At 40.7% G+C, this 26,498-nt stretch overlaps 2 protein-coding genes across 4 annotated transcripts in view; one reads left to right on the forward strand and one right to left on the reverse strand.

Annotated features, from left to right (window-relative positions):
• Positions 1-26,498, reverse strand: part of LOC123853571 (olfactory receptor 3A10) — a 268,345-nt gene that overhangs the window by 54,900 nt on the left and 186,947 nt on the right. Inside the window, exon 4 of one of the 3 annotated variants that reach the window (XM_064582126.1) lies at positions 24,761-25,680. The exons of the other annotated variants lie outside the window; for them this stretch is intronic. Coding sequence (XP_064438196.1) covers positions 25,594-25,680 — 87 coding nt within the window. The 3' untranslated portion in view covers positions 24,761-25,593. Of the gene's footprint in view, positions 1-24,760; positions 25,681-26,498 lie in introns of those variants that run through there. 3 annotated transcript variants of the gene reach the window in all.
• Positions 7,271-8,230, forward strand: LOC123842205 (olfactory receptor 3A1). Its single transcript, XM_045871594.2, has one exon. The coding sequence runs from the start codon at positions 7,283-7,285 to the stop codon at positions 8,228-8,230; it is 948 nt and encodes a 315-aa protein (XP_045727550.1). The 5' UTR covers positions 7,271-7,282.

Genomic DNA, 26,498 nt, shown 5'->3' on the forward strand with positions numbered 1-26,498 from the left:
CAGTGTATAGATAGCTACATGCACCGCATGCTCCATCTAGATAAGTCATTCCTACAACTGTCACTTGTGCCTTTCATTTGATTCTACATTGTCCAAATCATACCAATCCTTCAAAGTCTAGAACTAATTCCCACTTGTCCAGAAACCCTTTCTTCACTACTATATCCCACAATGATGCCTTCTTTGTCAGAAAACCTATTTGTTAATGAGTGCTGTATTCATTTATGAAATGGTGTATAACTAAAATGAGTTTATGTACATATTTCCTAAATTCAGACATGAATCTCATGCTTCAATTGGACTGAGAGAACAACACTAAATCACTAAATGATTGTGCTAGAAGGTACAGTGGTAAGTGCCATGTAGAATACAACTAAAGTGTGTTGGGAATATTGAAGATGCAAATATCACTTTAAAATGGGCATACATCAGGAAGACATTTCTAGAAGAGGAAGTATTTGAGCTGAGTCTTGAAAACTTTGACCATGTGACAATGGAAGACAGATATTCTATATAGTGAAAATAGCAAAAGCAAAGGTGGGGATGTAGGAAGTCAGAGTTTGCAATCTGATGACATGGGTTAAAATAAAAAGGGGAAATTGGGCAACTGGGGACTGTGGGTGTGATCCAACCAAGGCACCTGTTTGAACCTGAGCAACTGCAGCCTGCAAGGCAAGACTTTGGGATCTGCAAGGGCACAGCTACAGCGGGAGTGGGTCTTTGAGTCATAAGCATGAGTCAGAAATAGATTCAGAGAGAATTCAGAACTACCTGGCTTCATGATCCTTCAGATGCCTTGGGTTACCTTGAGTGGTGGTATGTATAAAGGTTAAGAGCAGGAGCTCTAGGGTCAGATGACCTGAGTTAAAATCCTGCCTCTGCTACATGCTTTATGTGAGTCGTGTTCTTTCTATAAATTGGGATTGTAAAAGGTATCCATCTCATAGTGAAGGTTGTGAGGAATAAAGGAGTTAATACATATAAAGCACTTGGAACTGTGCACAGGTAATTCTCCTAACAGCTGTTAGCTGCAACTGTTGTCAGAGACTGCCCCGAGGAAATTCTGTCAGTATCAAAGATATTGGGACAACCTGAACTGTACATATCATAGGGGAAGGGGTTTCTGGTTTCTCTTTTGTGCAGTTAGTTCATTGTGATGTGGGACTTAGTAAGCATTTCATGATCATGCCCAGGAGGTTGTACTTCATAAAATATTATAAAAAATAATCTGCATTCATTGTAGACAAACCAGAAAGTAGAGAAGAGTAGAAGATAATAAAATCCATTCGTATTATTACTCAAACCACTAATAAAGTTTAGTATTTCTTTACAGTCTTGTTTCTGTGTGTGAGTGCGAGAGTATGAGTGGTATCTGTCTATGTTAATATTGAAATAATACCATGTTGTACAGTTTTGCATCCTGCTTTAGATATCATAAGAATTTAACTTTTTAATTTGTTTTTTGCTTTATGTTTCCTACCAATATACACTGATGGTATATAAGGAATGTACAGATTTTGTATATTTGATTTTTATCTTGCTACTTTTTTCTAATAATTCTTCATTTTTTGTGGACAATCAAAAAACTTGCTTTCTCTTCCTTTTCAATACATAAACTTGATTTTTCTATTTCTTGACATTAATTTCATAATGATTCTAGGACAATTATAAAAATAGTTGTAATGGTGGGGATCCCTCTCTTACTCCTGTTTGTTTTTCTCCATTAGAAATGATCCTGCAGTATCCCTCTATTCCTAGATAACTATAGCTGGACGTTGTTTCTTTTAAATCAAGAATGGATTATAACCTGTAAAAAGTACCTTTTAGGCAATTGATCTGATATATTATATGCATACATTTACTTATATTAAATCATCTTCAATTTTTTATAAGAGGTCTCTTAATCATGAGAGATTCTTTTAAATATTCTGATATTTCAAATTTCCTGTAGTTATATTTGGCATTTTGCTTCTGTAGTCACAACTAAAGTTGCTCTCTAGTGATATTTCATATATTTCTTCCAAAAATTTTATATTTTTAGTATCAAATATATGCTAACTTCATAAAAAGTCTATAGGACCTAGAGAGTATGATGCCAAATGAAACAAGTTAGACAAATACCATATGATTTTACTTATATGTAGAATCTAAAAATCAAGACACAACAAAAAGCTCATAAATACAGAGAACAAACTGGTGGTTGTCAGAGAAAAGGGAAGTAGAGGGATGGGCAAAATGGTGAAGGGGAATGGGAGGTACAGGCTTCCAATTATGGAATGAATAAGTCACAGGGATGAAAGGTACAGACACAGAAAATATAGTCAACGGTATTGTATAGCACTGTATGGTGACAGATGGCAGCTACACTTCTGGTGAGCATAACATAACATATAGACTTGTCCAATCACTATATTGTACCTCTGAAACTTACATAACATTGTCTGTCAACTACAATTTTTTTAAAAAGGTATTGGGAAGCTTAAAATTTTTTCTGGTGCTGCAGGACAGTTTACATAACATGAGAATATTCTATTCATTGAAGTTAAATCAAACATCTCAGTTTTATGAGGCTAGAGATTGCTACCTAGGGTAATTATTTCTTTGACAATTTTTTTGACTTTCTTGTCTGTTTCTGGTTTACTTGGGTATTGAGACTGTTCTGGAATATATTTTAATTTATATGTTCCTACAATTGTATCTATTTTATTGAAATTTTCCATTTAAATAATATAGAGTTATAGGGAGTATTCTCTTAAAATTTAATTTTTTCTTTTTCTATCTCTGGTTATCATCCTTTCTAATTCTTTTTTTTTTTTTAAGATTTTATTTATTTTTTAGAGAGCGAGTGAGAGAGAAACAGCATGAGAGGGGAGAGGGTCAGAGGGAGAAGCAGGCTCCCCACTGAGCCGGGAGCCCGATGTGGGACTCGATCCCAGGACTCTGGGATCATGACCTGAGCCGAAGGCAGACACTTAACCATCTGAGCCACCCAGGCGCCCCCCCCTTTTTTTTTAAGATTCATTTATTTATTTGAGAGAGTGAGAGCTTGCATGGTGGAGGAACAGAGGGAGAGGGACAGAGAAACTTAAGCAGACTGCCCTGAGCACAAAGCCCAATGCAGGGCTCGATCTCATGACCCTAAGATCATGACCTGAACAAAAACCATAAGTTGGATGCTTAACCAACTGCACCACCCAGGCACCCCAATAACCCTACCTTATTCTTAATTGTTTGTATTCATCCCTTTTCTTCTTGCTTATTCTTGGCCAGATGATAGTCTATCTGATTATTTACATAGACCTATATTTTCTTATTTTTTTAAAAGATTTTATTTATTTATTTGAGAGAGAGAATGAGAGAGAGAGCATGAGAGGGGTGAGGGTCAGAGGGAGAAGCAGACTCCCTGCTGAGCAGGGAGCGTGATGCGGGACTCGATCCCGGGACTCCAGGATCATGACCTGAGCCGAAGGCAGTTGCTTAACCAACTGAGCCACCCAGGCGCCCTTCTTATTATTTTTTAATCTGAGTATAGTTGATACACAATGTTACATTAGTTTGGATGTACACCTTAGGGATTTGACAAGTTTATACATTATGCTATGCTTAACAGAAGTGTAGCTACAGGAGAGCTGCGTGGCTCAGTTGGTTAAGCATCTGCCTTCGGCTCAGGTCATGATCGCAGGGTCCTGGGATCGGGCTCCTTGCTCGGCAGGGAGCCTGCTTCTCCCTCTGCCTGCCACTCCTTCTGCTTGTGCTCTCTCTCTCTCAAATAAATAAATAAAATCTTAAAAAAAAAAGTGTAGCTACCATCTGTCCCATTACATTGCTACTACAGTATCCCTGATATATTCCTTATACTGTGTCTTTTATTCCCATGACTCAGTCATTCCATAACTAGAAGATTTGTATCATATGTGTGTGCAAGTGTGTGAGTGTGTGGGTGTGTGTGAGTGTGCTCTTTCCCTTCTTTTTAAAACAAACCAAAGAATACTATATTCCTTCAACCAGTTGTGCTTTCCATTTCATAATATGACTTTGATATCTCTTGAGTCAGCACAGACAGAACTGTTTCCTACAGCTGCATAGTATTCCCTTGTAAGGATATACAAATTAATTTACTCAGCCCTCTCGTGGTGAACACAGGTTATTTTCAATTATTTGCTCTTGAAAACCATGCTGCAACAAATAACCTCATGCATATGTCACCTCTTCTTTGTGACCATATCTGTTGGATAAATTCCCAGAAGTGGAATTTCCAGGTAAAAAGAAAACACATTTGTGATTTTGAAATATAATGCCAAATTGCTTTTTTTAACTTTCATGTCTGCCTTACAACTATCCTACAAATTCTCCTTGTAGCCAAACCTAACCTGCAACCATACAGAGAATGAGATTTGGGGAAATTAAGTTCCAGCTTAGCTAATTTGCCAGAATTTTTGAATTTTAATAGAATCATTAATTTTGGTTATTTTTAATTTTTTTTTATATTTTGAGTCATCCTTACACTATTAAAATTCTTCCATTTTCCCCTAAAGCTTCCCAGTTTAATTTTTATATTTACATTTTTGATCTGTTTATAATTTATTTTTGCAAAATATATGAGGCATGTGTACAACTTCAGTTTTTCCCAGAGAGATGTACTCCTGTCCTCATAGCACTTATCGAATAGTACATTTTCCCATTCATTTAAGATGCCACTTATATCATGTACTAAATACCTGTATTACATTTCATTTCTCTTTTTTTAAAAGCTCATAAAATGTTATTTTATTTTATATTTTCTCAGCCTTATTGAGGTATAACTGACAAATAAAATTATAATATATTTAAAGTATACAACATGATGGTTTGATATATGTTTACATTGTGAAAGGATTCTCACAATCAAGTTAACACATTCCTCACCTCACATATTTACCTTTTTGTTTGTGTGTGAAAACATATAAGTTCTACTCTCTTAGAAAATTTCAATTATACAGTACAGTGTTATCAACTATAGTCACCATGTTAAACATTACACCCTCAAATTCTCTTTTTTTTTTAAGATTTTATTTATTTATTTGACAGAGAGGGACAGCGAGAGAGGGAGAAGCAGGCTTCCCGCAGAGCAGGGAGCCCGATTCGGGACTCGATCCCAGGACCCCAGGATCATGACCTGAGCTGAAGGCAGATGCTTACCAACTGAGCCACCCAGGCACCCCTAGATCCTCAAATTCTTATTGCTCTTATGGCTGAAAGTTTGTAACTCTTAACCAGCCTCTCCCCATTTCTTATAGTTCTTTTTCTAATGTCTTGATCTGATTATTTAATCACTTTCTTATTTTTTGCTTTTAATGTATATACTTAGGGCTATAACTTTGCTTATGAACACTGATTTAGTGATAATCCATATATTCCAGTGTGTGCTGGTTTCACTCTCCCCTTTTCACCTTTCTCTGATGTTCTTTAGTTTTAGTTTTAATTCCCTCTGGTCCAACTGTTTCTTACAGATTATTTAAAACACTGGGATTTTTTTTTATTATTATGTTATGTTAATCACCATACATTACATCATTAGTTTTTGATGTAGTGTCCCATGATTCATTGTTTGCGTATAACACCCAGTGCTCCATGCAGAACGTGCCCTCCTTAAAACTCTTCACCAGACTCACCCATCCTCCAACCCCCCTCCCCTCTAGAACCCTGTTTGTTTTTCAGAGTCCATCGTCTCTCATGGTTCGTCTCCCCCTCCAATTCCCCCCCCTTCATTCTTCCCCTCCAGCTATCTTTTTTTTTTTTAACATATAATGTATTATTTGTTTCAGAGGTACAGATCTGTGATTCAATAGTCTTACACAATTCACAGCACTCACCATAGCACATACCCTCCCCAATGTCTGTCACCCAGCCGTCCCATTCTTCCCACCCCCCACCACTCCAGCAACCCTCAGTTTATTTCCTGAGATTAAGAACTCCTCATATCAGTGAGGTCATATGATACATGCCTTTCTCTGATTGACTTATTTTGCTCAGCATAATACCCTCCAGTTCCATCCACATTGTTGCAAATGGCAAGATTTCATTCCTTTTGATGGCTGCATAATATTCCATTGTGTGTGTGTGTGTGTATATATATATATACACACACACACACACACACAACACATCTCTTTATCCATTCATCTGTCTATGGATATCTTGGTTCTTTCCACAGTTTGGCTATTGTGGACATTGCTGCTATAAACATTGAGATGCATGTACCCCTTCAGATCCTTACATTTGTATCTTTGGGGTAAAGGGATTTATTTTTAAAAAATCATTTTTCCTTAAATTGGATTGCAATTAAATATTATTACCTGTATTCTTAATTCTTTTGGAATTTTCTGAATTTCAGGTTTATACATGCTCTTTTTAAAAAAATTTATTTATTTATTTGAGAGAGAGGGAACAAGAAGGGGAAGGGGGAGAGAGAGAGAGAGAATATCCAGCAGACTCCTTGCTGAGCACAGAGCCCAATGAGGGGTTCAGTCTTACGACCCTGAGATCATGACCTGAGCTAAAATCAAGAGTCACATGCTTAGCCAACTGAGCCACCCAGGTGTCCCAACATGTGCTTTTTTGGAGGGTGAATGTTTCATGGGTATTTGGGAAAGGCATATACACCAATTAGCTTTACCTCCTGAATAATTATATTGAGAGCTTTTACAGCCTTACTTTATTCTGTCAAATTAATCCTATTGTGGACTGAAAGTCACTATAATGCTCCCTCTCTACCACACCTAGTTTATGTGATACTGTAGGTATCTATGGTGATAGCCCCCTTCCTGGAGCAAGTCCTCTATCTAAATTCTTTTATGCAGGGCGCCTGGGTGGCTCAGTCATTAAGCATCTGCCTTCGGCTCAGGTCATGATCCCCGGGTCCTGGGATCGAGCCCCACATTGGGCTCCCTGCTCCGCAGGAAGCCTGCTTCTCCCTCTCCCACTCCCCCTGCTTGTGTTCCCTCTCTCACTGTGTCTCACTCTGTCAAATAAATAAATAAAATCTTTAAAAATAAATAAATAAATAAATAAATAAATAAATAAATAAATAAATAAATAAATAAATAAATTCTTTTACGCCTATGGGGGAAGGCAAAGGTTCTTCCTGAGACTTCTGTTTTTTAAAAGTAATCAGTCTAAAATAATCCACATGCCATTTGGGATGGCAAATTTTGCTGCTCCACAGAGTCGGTTTCTTCTTTTTGAATCAATATATTGAGAGGAATGATTCTTTTTCTCCTTGGATGTTTCCTTGCAGGAAATAATGCAGTCAAAATTTGGGGCCAATAGAACAGCCATTACTGAGTTCATCCTGTTGGGCTTGGTGGAGACACCAGAGCTGTGGCCAGTTGTCTTCGTAGTCTTCCTCTTTGCCTACCTGGTCACAGTCGGAGGCAACCTCAGCATCCTGGCTGCCATCTTGGTGGAGCCCAAACTCCACACCCCCATGTACTTCTTCCTGGGGAACCTATCAGTGCTGGATGTTGGGTGCATCACCATCACTGTTCCCTCGATGTTGGCTCATCTCCTGTCCCACAAGCGTACAATTCCCTATGGAGCCTGCTTCACACAACTTTTCTTCTTCCATCTCTTGGTTGGGGTAGACTGCTTCCTGCTGACAGCCATGGCCTATGACCGATTCCTGGCCATCTGCCAGCCCCTTACCTACAACACCCAAATGAGCCAGAGAGTCCAGAGGATATTGGTGGCTGTGTCCTGGGCTTTAGCCTTCACCAATGCACTGACTCACACAGTAGCCATAGCCACACTCAACTTCTGTGGTCCCAATGTGATCAATCACTTCTATTGTGACCTCCCACAGCTCTTCCAGCTCTCCTGCTCCAGCACCCAGCTCAACGAGCTGCTGCTCTTTGCTGTGGGTTTCATAATGGCAGGTACCCCCTTGGCTCTCATCATCACCTCCTATGCCCATGTGGCAGCTGCAGTTCTACGAATCCGCTCTGCTGAGGGCAGGAAGAAAGCCTTCTCCACATGTGGCTCTCACCTCACCGTGGTGGGTATATTCTATGGTTCAGGTATATTTAATTACATGCGACTTGGTTCAGCCAAACTTTCAGACAAGGATAAAGGGGTTGGGGTCTTCAACACTGTTATCAACCCCATGCTGAATCCAATCATCTACAGCCTCAGGAACTCTGATGTACAGGATGCCCTCTGGCGGGTGCTCAAGGGGAAGTGGTCACTAGCTTGACAAGGTCTTGAGGTCTGGAATGTCACCCACTCATTTTCTCTTTCTGAACTAAAAGAGAAATACTCTAAAGCCAGTAACTAAGACAAATGTTCCATAATTGCTTCTGTCTCCCTACACATGAGGATATTTTGTTAGGGATAATAGTTATTGTTTCTCAAAGAGGCTATGCCCAATTTATAGACAATAAACGTGTTAAGCTCTGCTAAGGCCAGCCCCTTTGACAAATTACAACTTCAGTCCCTGCATGCTCCTTTTTCTGTGTAGAAGTGAAACCTCGAGCCTTGACTATTACAAGTTCATATCACACAGTTTGGTTATAATCTGGGTTCCCAAAAATATCCAATCAAAGTCCTCCCCACGCTCACCCTCACCCAATAGTAAGTCATGTGATTTCCTCAAGTTCAGGTATGGATGGTCTGTTATAAAACATGGGCCTAGAGATCAGAATCATTTTATTTTTCCTGTCAGGTTTCTACAAAGCAAAAAAAGCACCTCAATCTTTTCCTATCACACAAAGATACCATGGGATATAGAGGGGACGAAGGGGAGTTGTATTGGGTATGTGTTCTCTAGTAACTCTGAAGACCATGATCCTTGTGGACAAATTTTTAAAACTTCATTAACACACATGACAAATCATAAAATGAATGTTCCTCATCTATCTTTCCTGATGTACTTCAAATCTTTTGAAAAGATAATCTTTTCTAATGTAAATATTATTTAAACATGAAAAAAATCCCAAACTACTCAATATGAACTTCCTCTCTAAATCCTCACTCTCAGTCCCCAGACCTTCCAGCTGAGATAATCCATATCTGTAAATAGCAATATTTCCCCTAAAATTTCCTTCCTCAGTAAGAGAGCAGTCTCTAACTTAGAACATTCTCTCATCTTGCATGCTGCTTCCCAGGCTTTTGTCCAGTCTGTATTTGGCTGTATTTTCCTTCTAACCTCTCTTTGAGATGCATTGCCCATTCTGGGCATCTCTACCATGCCACTGATGGTTCCTGATTCATTTCTCTAAAACATCCCTTAGACCTGAACCTGTGGCATGGCTTCTCCATGAGTTTTCATGGTGGTGAAAGTATTGAAAGGATCAGGTAAGATGGAGATAAAGAGAAAGGACATGAGGGAGGGAAGCAGAACAAGACTGGAGGTGGAGAGAGAGTTTGTGGGAAGATGAAGAAGAAAGATGGGAACTGGGGAGAAATAGGAGAGAACTGTAAGCAAATGGGCTGAGAAGAAAGGATCGAGGCACTGGAGAGGACCGATGGGGTACAGAGAGAGTGGAGATGAGAAAGATAGGGTAGAGAAATAAGATAAGATGCCTTGAGACAGTTAAAAGATCAGATGAAGGAAGGGGCGCAATAAAATTAGTGAGTCAGGAATGAAAGATGTGGGCTTCTGAACAGGGCAGCTTCTTGTTCTGTATGCCCAGCAATAACCCATTTATATGACCTTTTTAAAAAATTTTTATTTTATTATGTTATGTCAGTCACCATACAATACATCATTAGTTTTTGATGTAGTGTTCCATGATTCATTGTTTTTGTATAACACTCAGTGCTCCATGCAGTACATGCCCTCCTTAATACCCATCACCGGGCTAACCCACCGGGCTAACCCCTCTAAAACCCTCAGTTTGTTTCTCAGAGTCCAGTCTTTCATGGTTCATCTCTGCACCCCCAAATTACTAGAACTCATACAGCAATTCAGTAATGTGGCAAGATAAAAAAATCAATGCACAGAAATCAGTTGCTTTCTTATAAACTAACAATGCAATTGTAGAAAGAGAAATTAGAGAAATGATTCCATTTACAATACCACCAAAAATCATAAGATACCTCGGAATAAACCTAACCAAAGAGGTAAAGGATCTATACTCTAGGAACTACAGAACACTCATGAAAGAAATTGACTAAGATACAAAAAGATGGAAAAACATTCAATGCTCATGGATCAGAAGAAAAAACATTGTTAAAATCTCTATGCTACCCAGAGCAATCTATACGTTCAATGCCATCCCAAACAAAATTCCAATGACATTTTTCAAAGTGCTGGAACAAACAATCCTAAAATTTGTATGGAATCAGAAAAGACCCAGAATCGCTAAGGAAATGTTGAAAAAGAAAGACAAAGCTGGAGGCATCACATTGCCCAATTTCAAGCTATATTACAAAGCAATGATTACAAGGCAGCATGGTATTGGCACAAAAACAGACATACAGACCAATGGAACAGACTAGAGAGCCCAGATATGGACCCTCAACTCTATGGTCAAATAATCTGGAGAAGTAAAAGAACTAAAATCTAACCAAATAGAAATCAAAAAGGCAATCAAATATGGGGGCGCTAACTGCTAGGATGAATGAAGCAGAAGAGAGAATCAGTGATTTGGAAGACCAAATGATGGAAAATAAAGAAGCTGAGAAAAAGAGAGATAAACAACTACTGGATCATGAGGGCAGAATTCGAGAGATAAGCGATACCATAAGACGAAACAACATTAGAATAATTGGGATCCCAGAAGAAGAAGAAAGAGAGAGAGGGGCAGAAGGTATAATGGAGCAAATTATAGCAGAGAACTTCCCTAATTTGGGGAAGGAAACAGCCATCAAAATCCAGGAAGCACAGAGAACCCCTCTCAAAATCAATAAAAATAGGTCAACACCCTGACATCTAATAGTAAAACTCACGAGTCTCATAGACAAAGAGAAAATCCTGAAAGCAGCTCGGGAGAAGAGATATGTAACCTACAAGGGTAGAAACATTAGATTGGCAACAGACCTATGCACAGAGACCTGGCAGGCCAGAAAGGACTGGCAGGATATATTCAGAGCACTAAATGAGAAAAATATGCAGCCAAGAATACTCTATCCAGCTAGGCTGTCATTGAAACTTGAAGGAGAGATAAAAAGCTTCCAGGACAAACAAAAACTAAAGGAATTTGCAAACACGAAACCAGCCCTACAAGAAATCTTGAAAGGGGTCCTCTAGGCAAAGAGAGAGCCTAAAAGCAACATAGACCAGAAAGGAACACAGACAATATATGGTAACAGTCACCTTACAGGCAATACAACGGCACCAAGTTCCTATCTTTCAATAGTTACCCTGAATGTAAATGGGCTAAATGCCCCAATGAAAAGACACAGGCTATCAGATTGGATTAAAAAACAAGACCCAGGCGCCTGGGTGGCTCAGTTGATTAAGCGAATGCCTTCGGCTCAGGTCATGATCCTGGAGTCCCTGGACCGAGTCCCGCATTGGCCTCCCTGCTCAGCAGGGAGTCTGCTTCTCCCTCTGACCCTCCCCCCTCTCATGTGCTTTCTCTCATTCTCTCTCTCTCAAATAAATAAATAAAATCTTTAAAAAAAAAAAAAACAAGACCCATAGATATGCTGTCTGCAAGAGACTCATTTTAGACCCAAAGACACCCCCAGATTGAAAGTGAGGGGGTGGAAAACCATTTACCATGCTAATGGACACCAAAAGAAAGCTGGGTGGCAATCCTTATAGCAGACAAATTAGATTTTAAACCAAAGACTGTAATGACACTATATCCTACTTAAAGGGTCTATCCAAAAAGAAGATCTAACAATTGTAAATATCTATGCCCCTAACATGGGAGCAGCCAATTATATAAGGCAATTAATAACAAAAGCAAAGAAACACATTGACAACAATACAATAATAGTGGGGGACTTTAACAACCCCCTCACTGAAATGGACAGATCGTCTAAGCAAAAGAACAACAAGGAAAGAAAGACTTTAAATGACACACTGGACCAAATGGACTTCACAGACATATTCAGAACATTCCACCCCAAAGCAACGGAATACACATTCTTCTCTAGTTCCCATGGAACATTCTCCAGAATCGATCACATCCTAGGTCATAAATCAGGTCTCAACCGGTACCAAAAGATTGGGATCATTCCCTGCCTATTTTCAGACCACAATGCTTTGAAACTAGAACTCCATCACAAGAGGAAAGTCAGAAAGAACTCAAATACATGGAGGCTAAAGAGCATCCTACTGAAGAATGAATGGGTCAACCGGAAATTAAAGAAGAATTTTAAAAATTCATGGAAACCAATGAAAATGAAAACACAACTATTCAAAATCTTTGGGATGCAGCAAAGGCAGTCCTAAGAGGAAAGTATATAGCAATACAAGCCTTTCTCAAGAAACAAGAAAGGTCTCAAGTACACAACCTAACCCTACACCTAAAGGAGCTGGAGAAAGAACAGCAAATAAAGCCTAAACCCAGCAGGAGAAGAGAAATCATAAAGATCAGAGCAGAAATCAATGAAATAGAAACTAAAAGAACAGTAGGACAGATCAACGAAACTAGGAGCTGGTTCTTTGAAAGAATTAACAAGATTGATAAACCCCTGGCCAGACTTATCAAAAAGAAAAGAGAAATGACCCAAATCAACAAAATCATGAATGAAAGAGAAGAGATCACAACCAACACCAAAGAAATAGAAACAATTATAAGAACATATTATGAGCAACTCTATGCCAGCAAATTAGGTAACCTGGAAGAGATGGATGCATTCCTAGAGATGTATCAACTACCAAAACTGAACCAGGAAGAAATAGAAAACCTGAACAGACCTATAACCACTAAGGAAATTGAAGCAGTCATCAAAAATCTCCCAAAGAACAAGAGCCCAGGGCCAAATGGCTTCCCAGGGGAATTCTACCAAACATTTCAAGAAGAATTAATACCTATTCTTCTGAAACTGTTCCAAAAAATAGAAACGGAAGGAAAACTTCCAAACTCATTTTATGAGGCCAGCGTTACCTTGATTCCAAAACCAGACAAAGACCCCATCAAAAAGGAGAATTACAGACCAATATCCCTGATGAACATGGATGCAAAAATTCTCACCAAAATACTAGCCAATAGGATCCAACAGTACATTAAAAGGATGATTCACCACGACCAAGTGGGATTTATCCCTGGGCTGCAAGGTTGGTTCAACATCAGCAAATCAATCAACGTGATACAATACATTAACAAAAGAAGGAACAAGAATCATAGGATCCTCTCAATAGATGCAGAAAAAGCATTTGACAAAGTACAGCATCCTTTCTTGATCAAAACTCTTCAGAGTATAGGCATAGAGGGTACATACCTCAAGATCATAAAAGCCATCTATGAAAAACCCACACTGAATATCATTCTCAATGGGGAAAAACTGAGAGCTTTCCCCCTAAGGTCAGGAACGCAGCAGGGATGTCCACTATCACCTCTGCTATTCAACATAGTATTGGAAGTCCTAGCCACAGCAATCAGACAACAAAAAGAAATCAAAGGCATCCAAATCAGCAAAGAAGAAGTCAAACTCTCACTCTTTGCAGATGATATGATACTTTCTGTGGAAAACCCCAAAGACTCCACCCCAAAACTGCTAGAACTCATACAGGAATTCAGTAAAGTGGCAGGATAGAAAATCAATGCACAGAAGTCAGTGGCATTCCTATACACCAACAAAAAGACAGAAGAAAGAGAAATTAAGGAGTTGATCCCATTTACAACTGCACCCAAAACCTTAAGATACCTAGGAATAAATCTAATCAAAGAGACAAAGGATCTGTACTCAGAAAACTATAAAACACTCATGAAAGAAATTGAGGAAGACACAAAGAAATGGAAAAACGTTCCATGCTCATGGATTGGAAGAACAAATATTGTGAAGATGTCAATGCTACCTAGAACAATCTACACATTTAATGCCATCCCCATCAAAATACCGTCCACTTTTTTCAAAGAAATGGAACAAATCATCCTAAAATTCGTATGGAACCAGAAGAGATGCCGAATAGCCAGAGGAATGTTGAAAAAGAAAAGCAAAGCTGGCAGCATCACAATTCCGGACTTCCAGCTCTATTACAAAGCTGTCATCATCAAGACAGTATGGTACTGGCACAAAAACAGACACATAGATTAATGGAACAGAATAGAGAGCCCAGAAATGGACCCGCAACTCTATGGTCAACTCATCTTTGACAAAGCAGGAAAGAATGTCCAATGGAACAAAGACAGTCTCTTCAACAAATGGTGTTGGGAAAATTGGATAGCCACAGGCAGAAGAATGAAACTGGACCATTTCCTTACACCACACACAAAAATAGACTCCAAATGGTTGAAAGACCTCAATGTGAGACAGGAGTCCATCAAAATCCTAAAGGAGAGCACAGGCAGCAACCTCTTCAACCTCAGCTGCAGCAACTTCTTCCTAGGAACATCGCCAAAGGCAAGGGAAGCAAGGGCAAAAATGAACTATTGGGACTTCATCAAGATAAAAAGCTTTTGCAAAGCAAAGGGAACAGTCCACAAAACCAAAAGACAACCGACAGAATGGGAGAAGATATTTGCAAATGACATATCAGATAAAGGGCTAGTATCCAAAATCTAAAAAGAACTCATCAAACTCAACACCCAAAGAACAAAGAATCCAATCAAGAAATGGGCAGAAGACATGAACAGACATTTGTCCAAAGAAGACATCCAAATGACCAACAGACACATGAAAAAGTGCTCAATATCGCTCGGCATCAGGGAAATCCAAATCAAAACCTCAATGAGGTACCACCTCACACCAGTCAGAATGGCTACAATTAAGAAGTCAGGAAATGACAGATGTTGGTGGGGATGCGGAGAAAGGGGAACCCTCCTACACTGTTGGTGGGAATGCAAGCTGGTGCAGCCACTCTGGAAAACAGTGTGGAGGTTCCTCAAAAAGTTGAAAATAGAGCTACCATACGATCTAGCAATTGCACTACTGGGTATTTACCCCAAGGTACAAAAGTAGGGATCCGAAAGGGTATGTGTACCCTGATGTTTATAGCAGCAATGTCCACAATAACCAAACTGTGGAAAGAGCCAAGTTGTCCATCGACAGATGAATGGATAAAGAAGAGGTGGTATATATATACAATGGAATATTATGCAGCCATCAAAAGGAATGAGATCTTGCCATTTGCAACGACGTGGATGGACCTGGAGGGTATTATGCTGAGCTAAATAAGTCAAACAGAGAAAGACATGTATCATATGACCTCACTGATACGAGGAATTCTTAATCTCAGGAAACAAAGTGAGGGTTGCTGGAGTGGGGGTGGGGTGGGAGGGATGGGGTGACTGGGTGATAGACACTGGGGAGGGTATGTGCTCTGGTAAGCACTGTGAATTGTGCAAGACTGTTGAATCTCAGATCTGTACCTCTGAAACAAATAATGCAATATGTGTTAAGAAAAAAAAAAAAGAAGGTAGGAGGGGAAGAATGAAGGGGGGGAAATCGGAGGGGTAGACGAACCATGAGACGATGGACTCTGAAAAACAAACTGAGGGTTCTAGAGGGGAGGGGGTGGGAGGATGGGTTAGCCTGGTGATGGGTATTGAGGAGGGCACGTTCTGCATGGAGCACTGGGTGTTATGCACAAACAATGAATCATGGAACACTACATCTAAAACTAATGATGTAATGTATGAGGTTTAACATAACAATTAAAAAATTTAAAAAAAATTGACAGGGCAAGAAACAACAAATGTTGGAGAGGTTGTGGAGAAAGGGCAACCCTCTTACACCATTGGTGGGAATGCAAGTTGGTACAGCCACTTTGGAAAACAGTGTGGAGGTTCCTCAAAAAATTAAAAATAGAGCTACCCTATGACCCAGGAATTGCACTCCTGGATATTTACCCCAAAGACTACAGATGTAGTGAAAAGAAGGGCCATATGCACCCCAGTGTTCATAGCAGCAATGTCCACAATAGCCAAACTGTGGAAAGAGCCAAGATGCCCTTCAACAGATGAATGGATAAAAAAGATGTGGTCCATATACACAATGGAATATTACTCAACCATCACAAAGGATGAATACCCAAATTTTACATCAACATGGATGGGACTGGAGGAGATTATGCTAAGTGAAATACGTCGGAGGGAGAGATGAACCCTTTATATGACCTTAACACCGTCATGTAGCCTATCCTCTCTACTGAGGATAAAAAAAAAAATTAAGTTTCACTGGAAGTGCCAAAAATTATTCAGGGGACTCATTTTCCATTTCTCTGAACAGAAGGTGCTCCTAGAATGTTAAGGAGGCTTATCAGATGGAAAAAGAGTGAAAGGGAATGCTGGGTATTTTATCTATCTCTATCTCTAAAATGTCATCAGAATTTGTTACTAACCATCCAACTTACCTACTTACTCTCTGCTTTTTGAGTCATGCCTGCCAAGACTATCAAAAGACATGGGGAAAAGATAGCTCTTTCCTGATCTTTTCTTAGCCACCAAATAAACTTCAGGGATACAAACAGTGAGCTTCCTGGAAGGGTCAAGAAAACTGTTGAGGAAGATCTACAACATGGTCTTGACCTCATCACTTCCTCTCGTGGGCAATGTTCTTGACCTTGGGTAAGTTTTTTTTTTTTTTTAAGATTTTATTTATTTATTTGACAGAGAGAGACACAGTGAGAGAGGGAACACAAGCAGGGGGAGTGGGAGAAGGAGAAGCCGGCTTCCCGTGGAGCAGGGAGCCTGATGCGGGGCTCGAACCCAGGACCCTGGGATCACGACCTGAGCCAAAGGCATATACTTAACAACTGAGCCACCCAGGTGCCCCTTAAGTAAGTTCTTTACCTTGTCTGGTTCTACTTGACAGAGGCAGAAGGTAATCATCAAGGTTCTTCCATTTGTAATGCCTCTGATTCTGCTAGTCTGAATAGACTGTCTCACTCTGTTTACCCTGAAGAGTCACCACATCTTTCACCACCATTTTTTCTATCCGCTGGCATCTAACACTGCTGCAAAAAGGAGCTTATTTGTTTCCAAAAATCCCGTGCCTCTGGCCTTTCTTCCATATGAACACTTATCTCAAGCCTCAAGGGTTGATTTCATGTGTAATCACTAGAGTAAAATGGATCAATTGTTTCAACATGATAAATGATGACCCAAAACACTGATTTCTGGCACTTTGTCTAATCTCCAGGATGATAGGGTTTCTTTAAAAATTTGGGAGATTACCTTCCCTTTGGAATTTGCCTAGATTTTTTATTCCAAATTTTTATTCCAATTTTTTGCTACTTAAAAAGTTTACTATACATGTAATACATCATGTTGTAAAAGTTCAGACAATACAGAATTGTATTGTCATTGTCACTCTTTTATGCCATTCCCTCAGTAATCCAATTTTTTTTTAAAAAAGAACTAGTAGTAATAGTTGGTGTTTAGCTTTCCACACAAATGAACACACACACACTTGCATGCACACACACACACACGCAAGTGAAACACTATACTGCTTTGATATGTGCTGTTCCCCTGTCTGCGTTACATGTTATGATTTTTTACATATCATCCTACAAATCAATTTTATCCATTTTAAAGGCTGCATAATATTCCATTTTATGTATAAACTATAATCCGTTTAACAAATCCCTATTGATTTTATTTCTTTCCTATCTTTTTGCAATTACTAATAATACTGGGGTTAATATTCTTATTTGTATATGTTTCCATATAACTGAAATTATTTCACTGGTTATCTTCATAAAAGTTGTGTGTGTGTGTGTGTGTGTATACCCATGTAAGGAAACGCGAAGTTAAAAATTGGTAAATATTCTGCCTTTCTACAAGGGAAGCAAGGGCAAAAATGAACTATTGGGACTTCATCAAGGTAAAAAGCTTTTGCACAGCAAAGGAAACAGTCAACAAAACCAAAAGACAACCGACAGAATGGGAGAAGATATTTGCAAATGACATATCAGATAAAGGGCTAGTATCCAAAATCTATAAAGAACTGAACAAACTCAACACCCAAAGAACAAAGAATCCAGTCAAGAAATGGGCAGAAGACATGAACAGACATTTGTCCAAAGAAGACATCCAAATGGCCAACAGACACATGAAAAAGTGCTCAATATCGCTCAGCATCAGGGAAATCCAAATCAAAACCTCAATGAGGTACCACCTCACACCAGTCAGAATGGCTAAAATTAACAAGTCAGGAAATGACAGATGTTGGTGGGGATGCGGAGAAAGGGGAATCCTCCTACACTGTTGGTGGGAATGCAAGCTGGTGCAGCCACTCTGGAAAACAGTTCCTCAAAAAGTTGAAAATAGAGCTACCGTACAACCCAGCAATTGCACTACTAGATATTTACCCCAAAGATACAAATGTAGGGATCCAAAGGGGTACGTGCACCCCGATGTTTATAGCAGCAATGTCCCCAATAGCCAAACTGTGGAAAGAGCCAAGATGTCCATCAACAGATGAATAGATGAAGATGTGGTATATATATATGTATATACACAATGGAATATTATGCAGCCATCAAAAAATGAAATCTTGCCATTTGCAATGATGTGGATGGAAATAGAGGGTATTCTGCTAAGCGAAATAAGTCAATCAGAGAAAGACAAGTATCATATGATCTCACTGATATGAGGAATTCTTTTTTTTTTTAAAGATTTTATTTATTTATTTGAGAGAGAGAGAATGAGAGAGAGCAAGCACATGAGAGGGGGGAGAGTCAGAGGGAGAAGCAGACTCCCTGCTGATCAGGGAGGCCGATGCGGGACTCGATCCAGGGACTCCAGGATCATGACCTGAGCCGAAGGCAGTCGTTTAACCAACTGAGCCACCCAGGCTCCCCGATATGAGGAATTCTTAATCTCAGGAAACAAACTGAGGTTTGCTGGAGTGGTGGGGGGTGGGAGGGATGGGGTGGCTGAGTGATAGACATTGGGGAGGATATGTGCTACGATGAGTGCTGTGAATTGTGTAAGACTGATGAATCACAGACCTGTACCCCTGAAACAAATAATACATTATATGTTAAAAAAAAAAAAAAAAAAGAAGATTGTAGGAAGGGAAAAATGAAGTGAGGGAAATTGGATGTGGAGATGAACCATGAGAGACTATGGACTCTGAGAAACAAACTGAGGGTTTTAGAGGGGAGAGTGTGGGAGGATGGGTTAGCCTGGTGATGGGTACTAAGGAGGGCACGTATTGAATGGAGCACTGGGTGTTATATGCTAACAATGAATCATGGAACACTACATCAAAAACTAATGATGTAATAAATGGTGACTAGCATAACATAATAAAATAAAATTTAAAAAAAATTCTCTGCTTTTCTATTTGCCAAAAATCATTGTACATCTTGATTGGCAGTTTGTGAGAATGCTTCTTACCTCACTTGCTTTAACTGGGTGTTATATATAGACCTTTTTATCGTTGATAATTAGATTAAATATTGAATTATATTTAAATTTGAATTTCTTTGTTTATGAGTATGATTCAATTGATTTTTATATACTTATTTCTTATTTATATTTATGCTTTCAAAATTGCTAGTTCATGTTTTTGCACCTTTGAGGTAGTTTATCTTAACAATTGGTGGAACCCCCTTCAGTTTTAGGGTAGTATCTCCTTGCCGTCTGTTGCAAATATATTGCCAATTTCCCACTTGTCTTCTATGTTGCTTAGGCTTCTCTTTCCCAAATGAAGTTTGACATTTTTATGAAGTTTATCTTCTTTTTTTTTTTAAAGATTTATTTATTTATTTGAGAGAGCGAGAATGAGAGAGAGTACATGAGAGGGGGGAGGGTCAGAGGGAGAAGCAGGCTCCTCGCTGAGCAGGGAGCCCGATGCAAGACTCGATCCAGGGACTCCAGGATCATGACCTGAGCCGAAGGCAGTTGCTTTAACCAACTGAGCCACCCAGGCGCCCCTATGAAGTTTATCTTCTTTGCTTTGTCATGCTTAGAACAAAATGACTTTTCCATCTAAATGTATAAATACTTATCAGTGATGTTTTTCTAGTATATTTACATTTATATTTAAGTCAAATATTTAAAATACAAAGAATTTATTTTTGTGTATGTTCTAACTTTTCCCCCAGTTGATAAAAGTTGCCCCAATCCTATAAAATGTAAGCTTGCTTGTACAGTGTATATGATATATATATATATCATGAGAGTATATATATATATAAATAAAATAGCAGCCAGTGAAATGGCAGAAGAGGAGATCCCCCACTCATTTCCCCACTCACAACAATATTTTGGACAGGAAATGCTGTTGTGGGAGTTTTGGGTTCTAGGTAGGAGACTGTGAGACCCTGGGGGAACCCAAGACTGGGGAGGGCTGTTTTGAGATGGAAGACCTGCACCCAGGTGGCAGATGTGCCCACAGTAGTCCTGGCTACAGACCTGGCAGCAGCTTGGTCCCCGTGTGGACTCAGCTACAGCCCCGTTTGGCCTTGGTCCTGTCACCAGCAACATCTGCCAAGGGACCCAACAGAAGTCATGCCCACCTGTGCCCCAGTTAATAGCCCTGCCACCTTGACCCTGGCTGTGGATACTGAAGCTGCCCATGACCCAGCTCTGGCCCTCTTAGCTGCCAGTCCTGCCCTGCCCCACCAGAGACAAGTGCCCCATGCTCATCCATGCTTCTCAGGCCCTCCGACCTCAGTCCAACTGAAGACACTGATAAGGCCCATAATTTGGCTCCTGCACCTTGCAGTCTTGTCCGGGGACCCACCAGAAGACACATTCTTCCATGCCCCCAGAGGTTGCCCCAATGACCTCCATCCAACTGTAGATTAAAGTGACCCCATAACCTTGAAGTGATGGGCTGGGAACACTTGTGCCCACGAGGACCTGGAGGAAGACACACTCCCAGAGGTAAGCCTGCCAACTTAACAGATCTTGAAGAGTCCCTATAACCAACATCCAGCTTCAAAGAGACATCTCTGCAGTCTATTAGGACCAGCTCCAGGCATCCTTGCTAGGATGTTAAATCATGAATCATGAACAGTGCTTCCTTGTCAATTAACTCTCCCTATTCAGCCTTACTTTTCACCCACTCCTTTGGGCCCCATGGCCCACTCCCACATGGCTCCTCCATAAATGAGGAACTTCCAGTTCCTGCCAGGAGAATTTGCCTAATGTGTCAGTTTCCTATTGGTGCTGTGACTAACTGCCACACACTTAGTAGTGAGATAAAACAACAGAAATTTATTGTTTCATGGCTCTGGAGGCCAAAGGTCCAAAATGAGTCGTACAGGGCTAACTTCAAATGTCAGCAGGGAACATTTGTTCCAGAGGCTCCAGAGGAGAATGTATTCCTTGTGCCCCCAGCTTCAAGTGGCTGCCCACATTCCTTGCCACGTGGCCCCCTCACTCCCTCTCTGCTTCCATCTTCACATTGCCTTGTCTTCTGTAATCAAATAGCCCTCAACCTCTCTCTCGTAAGTACTCTTGGGGTGACGGCTGGGGCCCACTTGAATGGTCCAGGATCATCTCCCCAGTTGAAGAGCCCTAGCAATCACATTTACAAGGTCCTAATTTTTCCATAGAAAGTTGATTTCAGGGATTAGGATATGGATATCCAGGGCGGGTATTATTCGGCCTCTCATGGCCAGGTATGGGATTCTTTCAGTGAGTAAATTATTTCTCTTGCATCATGGGTGGGATTGCCTTTCTCAGAATATGCTGAGACCTAATCCCAATTATTCTGGGGGCACAGAGGAGACATGGGAAATGTTCTTGAGGACGACAAGAATCATCTTGTAAGGCATCTGCTTCATATGAGGTCTTTGCATGGCCATCACACAAAAGAAGGTTGATCTCCACCAGCAACTAGAAAGGGATGCTTTTGCCAAGTGGCACCAAGAGAGACTGGGGGTTCAAAATTCTCATGCTCAACCTCTCAAATATTCCCATCCCAAGACTCAGGATCTCACTCCTTCCTCAGCAGGGCCCTGGATTTAGCACAGGAGGTGCCCTTCCCTTTAAGCTGCACATTCAGCCTCCCTTGTAGTTCTGTGACCCTTACAGTTAGGTACAAGAACTGATTTTCAATGCTGTCTACCTTGTGGCTGCAGAAGATGAACACCCCATGAAACATTGCCAAGGAAGTTTTCTGGCTTTTACAACATATCCTAAATTGATCGTTGCCTGACCTGGGCCTATCATTGTTTCTTCAGGCATCCAGAAAAGTTAACAGAAGCTACCCTTAATTCTTAAAACTCCACAGTTCTTATAATTACCATGGTTCTCATCATATTACTGTGCTGGTGCTAGCATATGACCCAGGGTTTCACCTTTCACCTGTACCTCATCCCAACATACCACAACTGAGTCTCAGTAATGAAACTATGGTTATCACCAACCCCACTTAACCCAGACTGTGGTGAATGGTCCAGTTCCAGAATCCCATCTGGAGGACATGCTTCCTAGGGCTACTCCTAGGAGCAGCTGTCTTAGTCGGGCTCCTCCAAAAGCAGAGCCTGAGACCAGATGCATGTGTGGCTTAACTGGGACGTCATCTCAGGGAGCAGGAGTCCCTGGGAGGAAGACTGTGGTTATGAGGGGACAAAGAAGGAAGAAGTGTACCTGACTGAGGGGTTCAACACCAACATCTCTGCTATGGACATCCAGCAGAGACTTGATTGAGCATGAGCATATGGAATGCCTCCTGGAATTGTCTGAAGAAGGGGTGTTGGGGTGTTTATTCATTGGCTCTCCTTTCGTATTGTCAAGGTGTTCCCTGCACTCTGAGTACACATGCTCAGACCTAGTGAGCACCCCACCCCCACCGCCATTATTCATGGCATCAGACGATCCCAAGGAAGAAGCTACCCTCTGTCAGCCAGCCACAAACAGGAGCCTACAGGGAACTGTCTGACCCAGCCACAGCTGAAATTAGAAGAAAGGCTGAGGGAGATGTGCATCAGACATCTGAAATGTCTACCGCAACATACTTCCTAGAAGTATGAGGATTCACAGGGACTCCAGGCTTGTAAAGTGCTTAGCGTATTACCATGTACCTAACAAACACCTGTAAATGTTATCAGTTGGTATGTTGACATGTTGCCAAACTTCTACTAACATCTGAGTGAATCTTACTTTATTTAATCTGCAAGCAATACGCTAGGATAGAGGATATGCTCATTTCATAGATGAGGAAACTGAGGCTCAAAAGGGTACAGCAGCTTGTCCAAGGTCAACCACTAGTAACAAGAAAACAGGTCTGTCTACAATACATTTCCTACTGTAGAAGGGTTCTCTGGTGGGAGAAGACAGAGCACCCTCTCTTGGAAGAGGGGTGTTGAGTAGGTAGTGGTGAGTATAGGAGTCAGAGAACACAACCCTCAATATTCCCACATCTTCTGTGCGGCCTTGACCGGGGCTCTCATTCCCTCAGAGCCGGGCCTAGACAGTCATATTGGCAGGCAGCTCCACAGGAGTCCTTCTAGAACAATATAGCTCTTCTACCCCCACGTCTAGAGTCATTGAACATACCCAAGATACATTCCCAGGGGCTCCCAACTAACAAGGCCCTGAGGGAGAAAGAACCACATTCCTGAGGACTCATTAGGAAACTGGGTTTGAAGAAAACTTCTCCCTCTTGCCTCTCTTCTGGGGCCTCTTCCTCATTCCCAGGTCCAAGGAAAGTCTGGAAATTAGTTTGTCTCTGCTCAAAGGCTCTGCTTGGGGTTGGCATCTGAGAAATAAACTCCTCCCTTAGCAAACCTATATCTAGTCCCACTTACACTAGCTTCCTGGGTGGCTCTGAGGATTTGAACAAGTTCTGTAGACCTCAGTGACACCACCATTAAGTGGAATTTTTATCACCTTCCCTAACTACCTCCTATAAAGCTAGGGCTAGAGAGAAAACCTTTTTTTCTTCTTTTTTTTTTAAAAGAAAGTCTAAGTACCAGAAGGTGTAAGTCATGGTTGCTATATTTAGGAAGGTTTGTTTACAAAACAACTTGTCTCTCTCCCCATCTGTCTCCTCCCTTCTGGGAGGGAAAACACTGTAAAGAAGATAGCCCTACAAAAGAGAGACTATCAGCTTGTTTCCCTCATTAACTTGCTTTCTGGTGGATAACTGGGTCTGCATAGCTCCTCAACTTCTTCCTGAAGAGCCTCACTGGCTTCTATGCCCATGCCTAGGTGAGTATGCTCAGGGGTCCTAACCCTCCCTTACAAAACAGAAATGGAGCTTCCTTTGTTGCCATTGGCTCAAACCTGACTTTTCATGTGGTACAACTGATGCCCCTGGGAAAAGGAAATGTTTTACGGGAAGATCAGAAGATATAACCCAAAGGTCCTGGCTCCTTTTCTGTGCCCCTTTGCCCAAGGCCCCATTTCTTGGAAGCCTGTTCTCTGTTACTCTTAGGAGAGAGTATGAAGGGATTCATTGAGTCTGGTTCACTGCCCGGAACCCACTGCATCAGGCAGCCTAGAACCTTCACTCCAGTCCCAGGTCTTTTTGAGCCTTTTTGTCACTGGGAATGTGGAGGGATTGTTTGGAGTTCCAGGATAGGGAGCTGTAATACCTCAGTAGGGAGAACCTGGGACTCCTAACAAACCTCTGAGAATCATAATACAGGAAAGCTCCTCATGATAGGCGTCACGGTGACCCCTTAGACATTCTGGATGTCTCTGGATGGTCAGAGGTCTTCCAGAATCCCACTGATTTCAAGCAAGCTTCATCTCTCACCATTTGCAGGTTGGTGGCAGCTGCTTTGCTGCTCTTCTATCCCTGGCTATAACTTACTTATCTGTAAGGTATGCTCCTTCTAAGGGCCTTATTCTTTTCAGTGGTTTACCTGAAAAGAAACATGCTAGTGTGTATATAGCTACATTACCTGCTTGTCCCATAAAACCAAGGAAAGCAGTAGTCTCTGCAGCAACGTTGCACCCTGCATTTGCCTCTACACCCCCCATAAATCACACTAATTCACAAAACTCTAGCTCGAGTTCCAATTTGTCCAGAAAGTCTTCCACGACAACTCTAGGTCATACTGATGCTCTCTTTCTCTGCAATCCTATGAATACTTGAACCATTCACTTATTTATTTAATAAATATTGAGTACCTACTGTGTGTAAAGCATTACCATAAGTATTGCTATTGTAAAATTGAATGAAACCTGTTTTTGGTCTTCATGTCACTTACAGTGAAGTAGGGGAGATATGCTCTATAGAAAAATGACTGAGCAAGAAGATAAACAGTAATAAGTTACATGAAATAATATGTAGTAAGAGCTTATGAGACAGAGACAGACAGACAGACAGAGATGCTTTTGATACAGGAACTTTCAGGAAACCAGCTTAAGTCAACTCTTGAAATACATAGGAGGTGGAGTTGGAAGGGAGCCATTGCAGGTAGAGAAAACAGTATGAGCAAGGAGGTAGAAAATCACAGGGTCACAATCTAATGCTTATGTTAAAATGGACCTGAAAAGGGGAATGGAGAGTAGTTAATTGTTCTTTAACATAGTATATATTAATCTATTAATATAGTATATATTATAGCTGCTATCCATCCATTTATTTGTCCATTTGCAAAGCACTTACCAATTTCATCGATGATGAGTATGCCTGAGAATGATCCTCCATCTCACCAATCATGTGATCCTAGAATTTTAAGGGTATTTTAGAGATCACTGCGTCCAACTTTTCATTCATGTGAGCCCATCACCCTCCTGTTAGAGTCACCAGACTCCAACTTCTTCCCTCTGATTCCAGTGTATTCTATGCAAGGGAGTAATATTACTCTTAGGGAGCTCTAGCTCTGCTTATAATATGGGCAATAGAGAAACACTGATATTTTTTTCATCAGGATCTTATTATAAGATCTGGAAAACATGGCTCAATCTGTCTCTCTACATATGTGCCTGCTTCATTTGAGGATCTCTCCTTAGTGCTATTGGTCAAACTACTACGCCTGAGTTAAGGACAAGTGAAAGGGTGGTGGCTGTGCAATGCAGAAAGCTAACTGCACCCAGCTGCAGCCCACCCACAGGTCATGCTTACAGCTTTGTTTTCAGAGGCAAGCAGCAGATACTATAAAAAGAATAAATAACTTTAGGGACACCTGGGTGGCTCAGTCGTTAAGCGTCTGCCTTCGGCTCAGGTCATGATCCCAGGGGCCTGGGATCGAGCCCCGCATCGGGCTCCCTGCTCGGCGGGAAGCCTGCTTCTCCCTTACCCACTCCCTCTGCTTGTGTTCCTTCTCTCACTGTGTCTCTCTCTGTCAAATAAATAAAATCTTTAAAAAAAAAAAAAGAAGAAATAACTTTAAATTAAGCTGTTATTCAAAGTCTAATGTAAAGGCTTAGTTAGCACCAAGAACACCAGGAATTTATTGATGTAGGGATTTTGAATTTATACTTCAGCATATGTCCCTCACCTTGGAGAAACGTACTTGGCTGAATTACCTGATATCTGCAGTC

Source organism: Mirounga angustirostris, unplaced genomic scaffold (assembly GCF_029215605.1).
Source record: "Mirounga angustirostris isolate CCGP_5_RB_7025 unplaced genomic scaffold, mMirAng1.0.hap1 SCAF_17, whole genome shotgun sequence".
Classification (NCBI taxonomy): domain Eukaryota; kingdom Metazoa; phylum Chordata; class Mammalia; order Carnivora; family Phocidae; genus Mirounga; species Mirounga angustirostris.

What these genes read in the sequence shown, in the direction of transcription:
- LOC123842205 (XM_045871594.2), top strand. Translation starts at nt 7,283, where the DNA reads ATGCAGTCAAAATTTGGGGCCAATAGAACAGCCATTACTGAGTTCATC.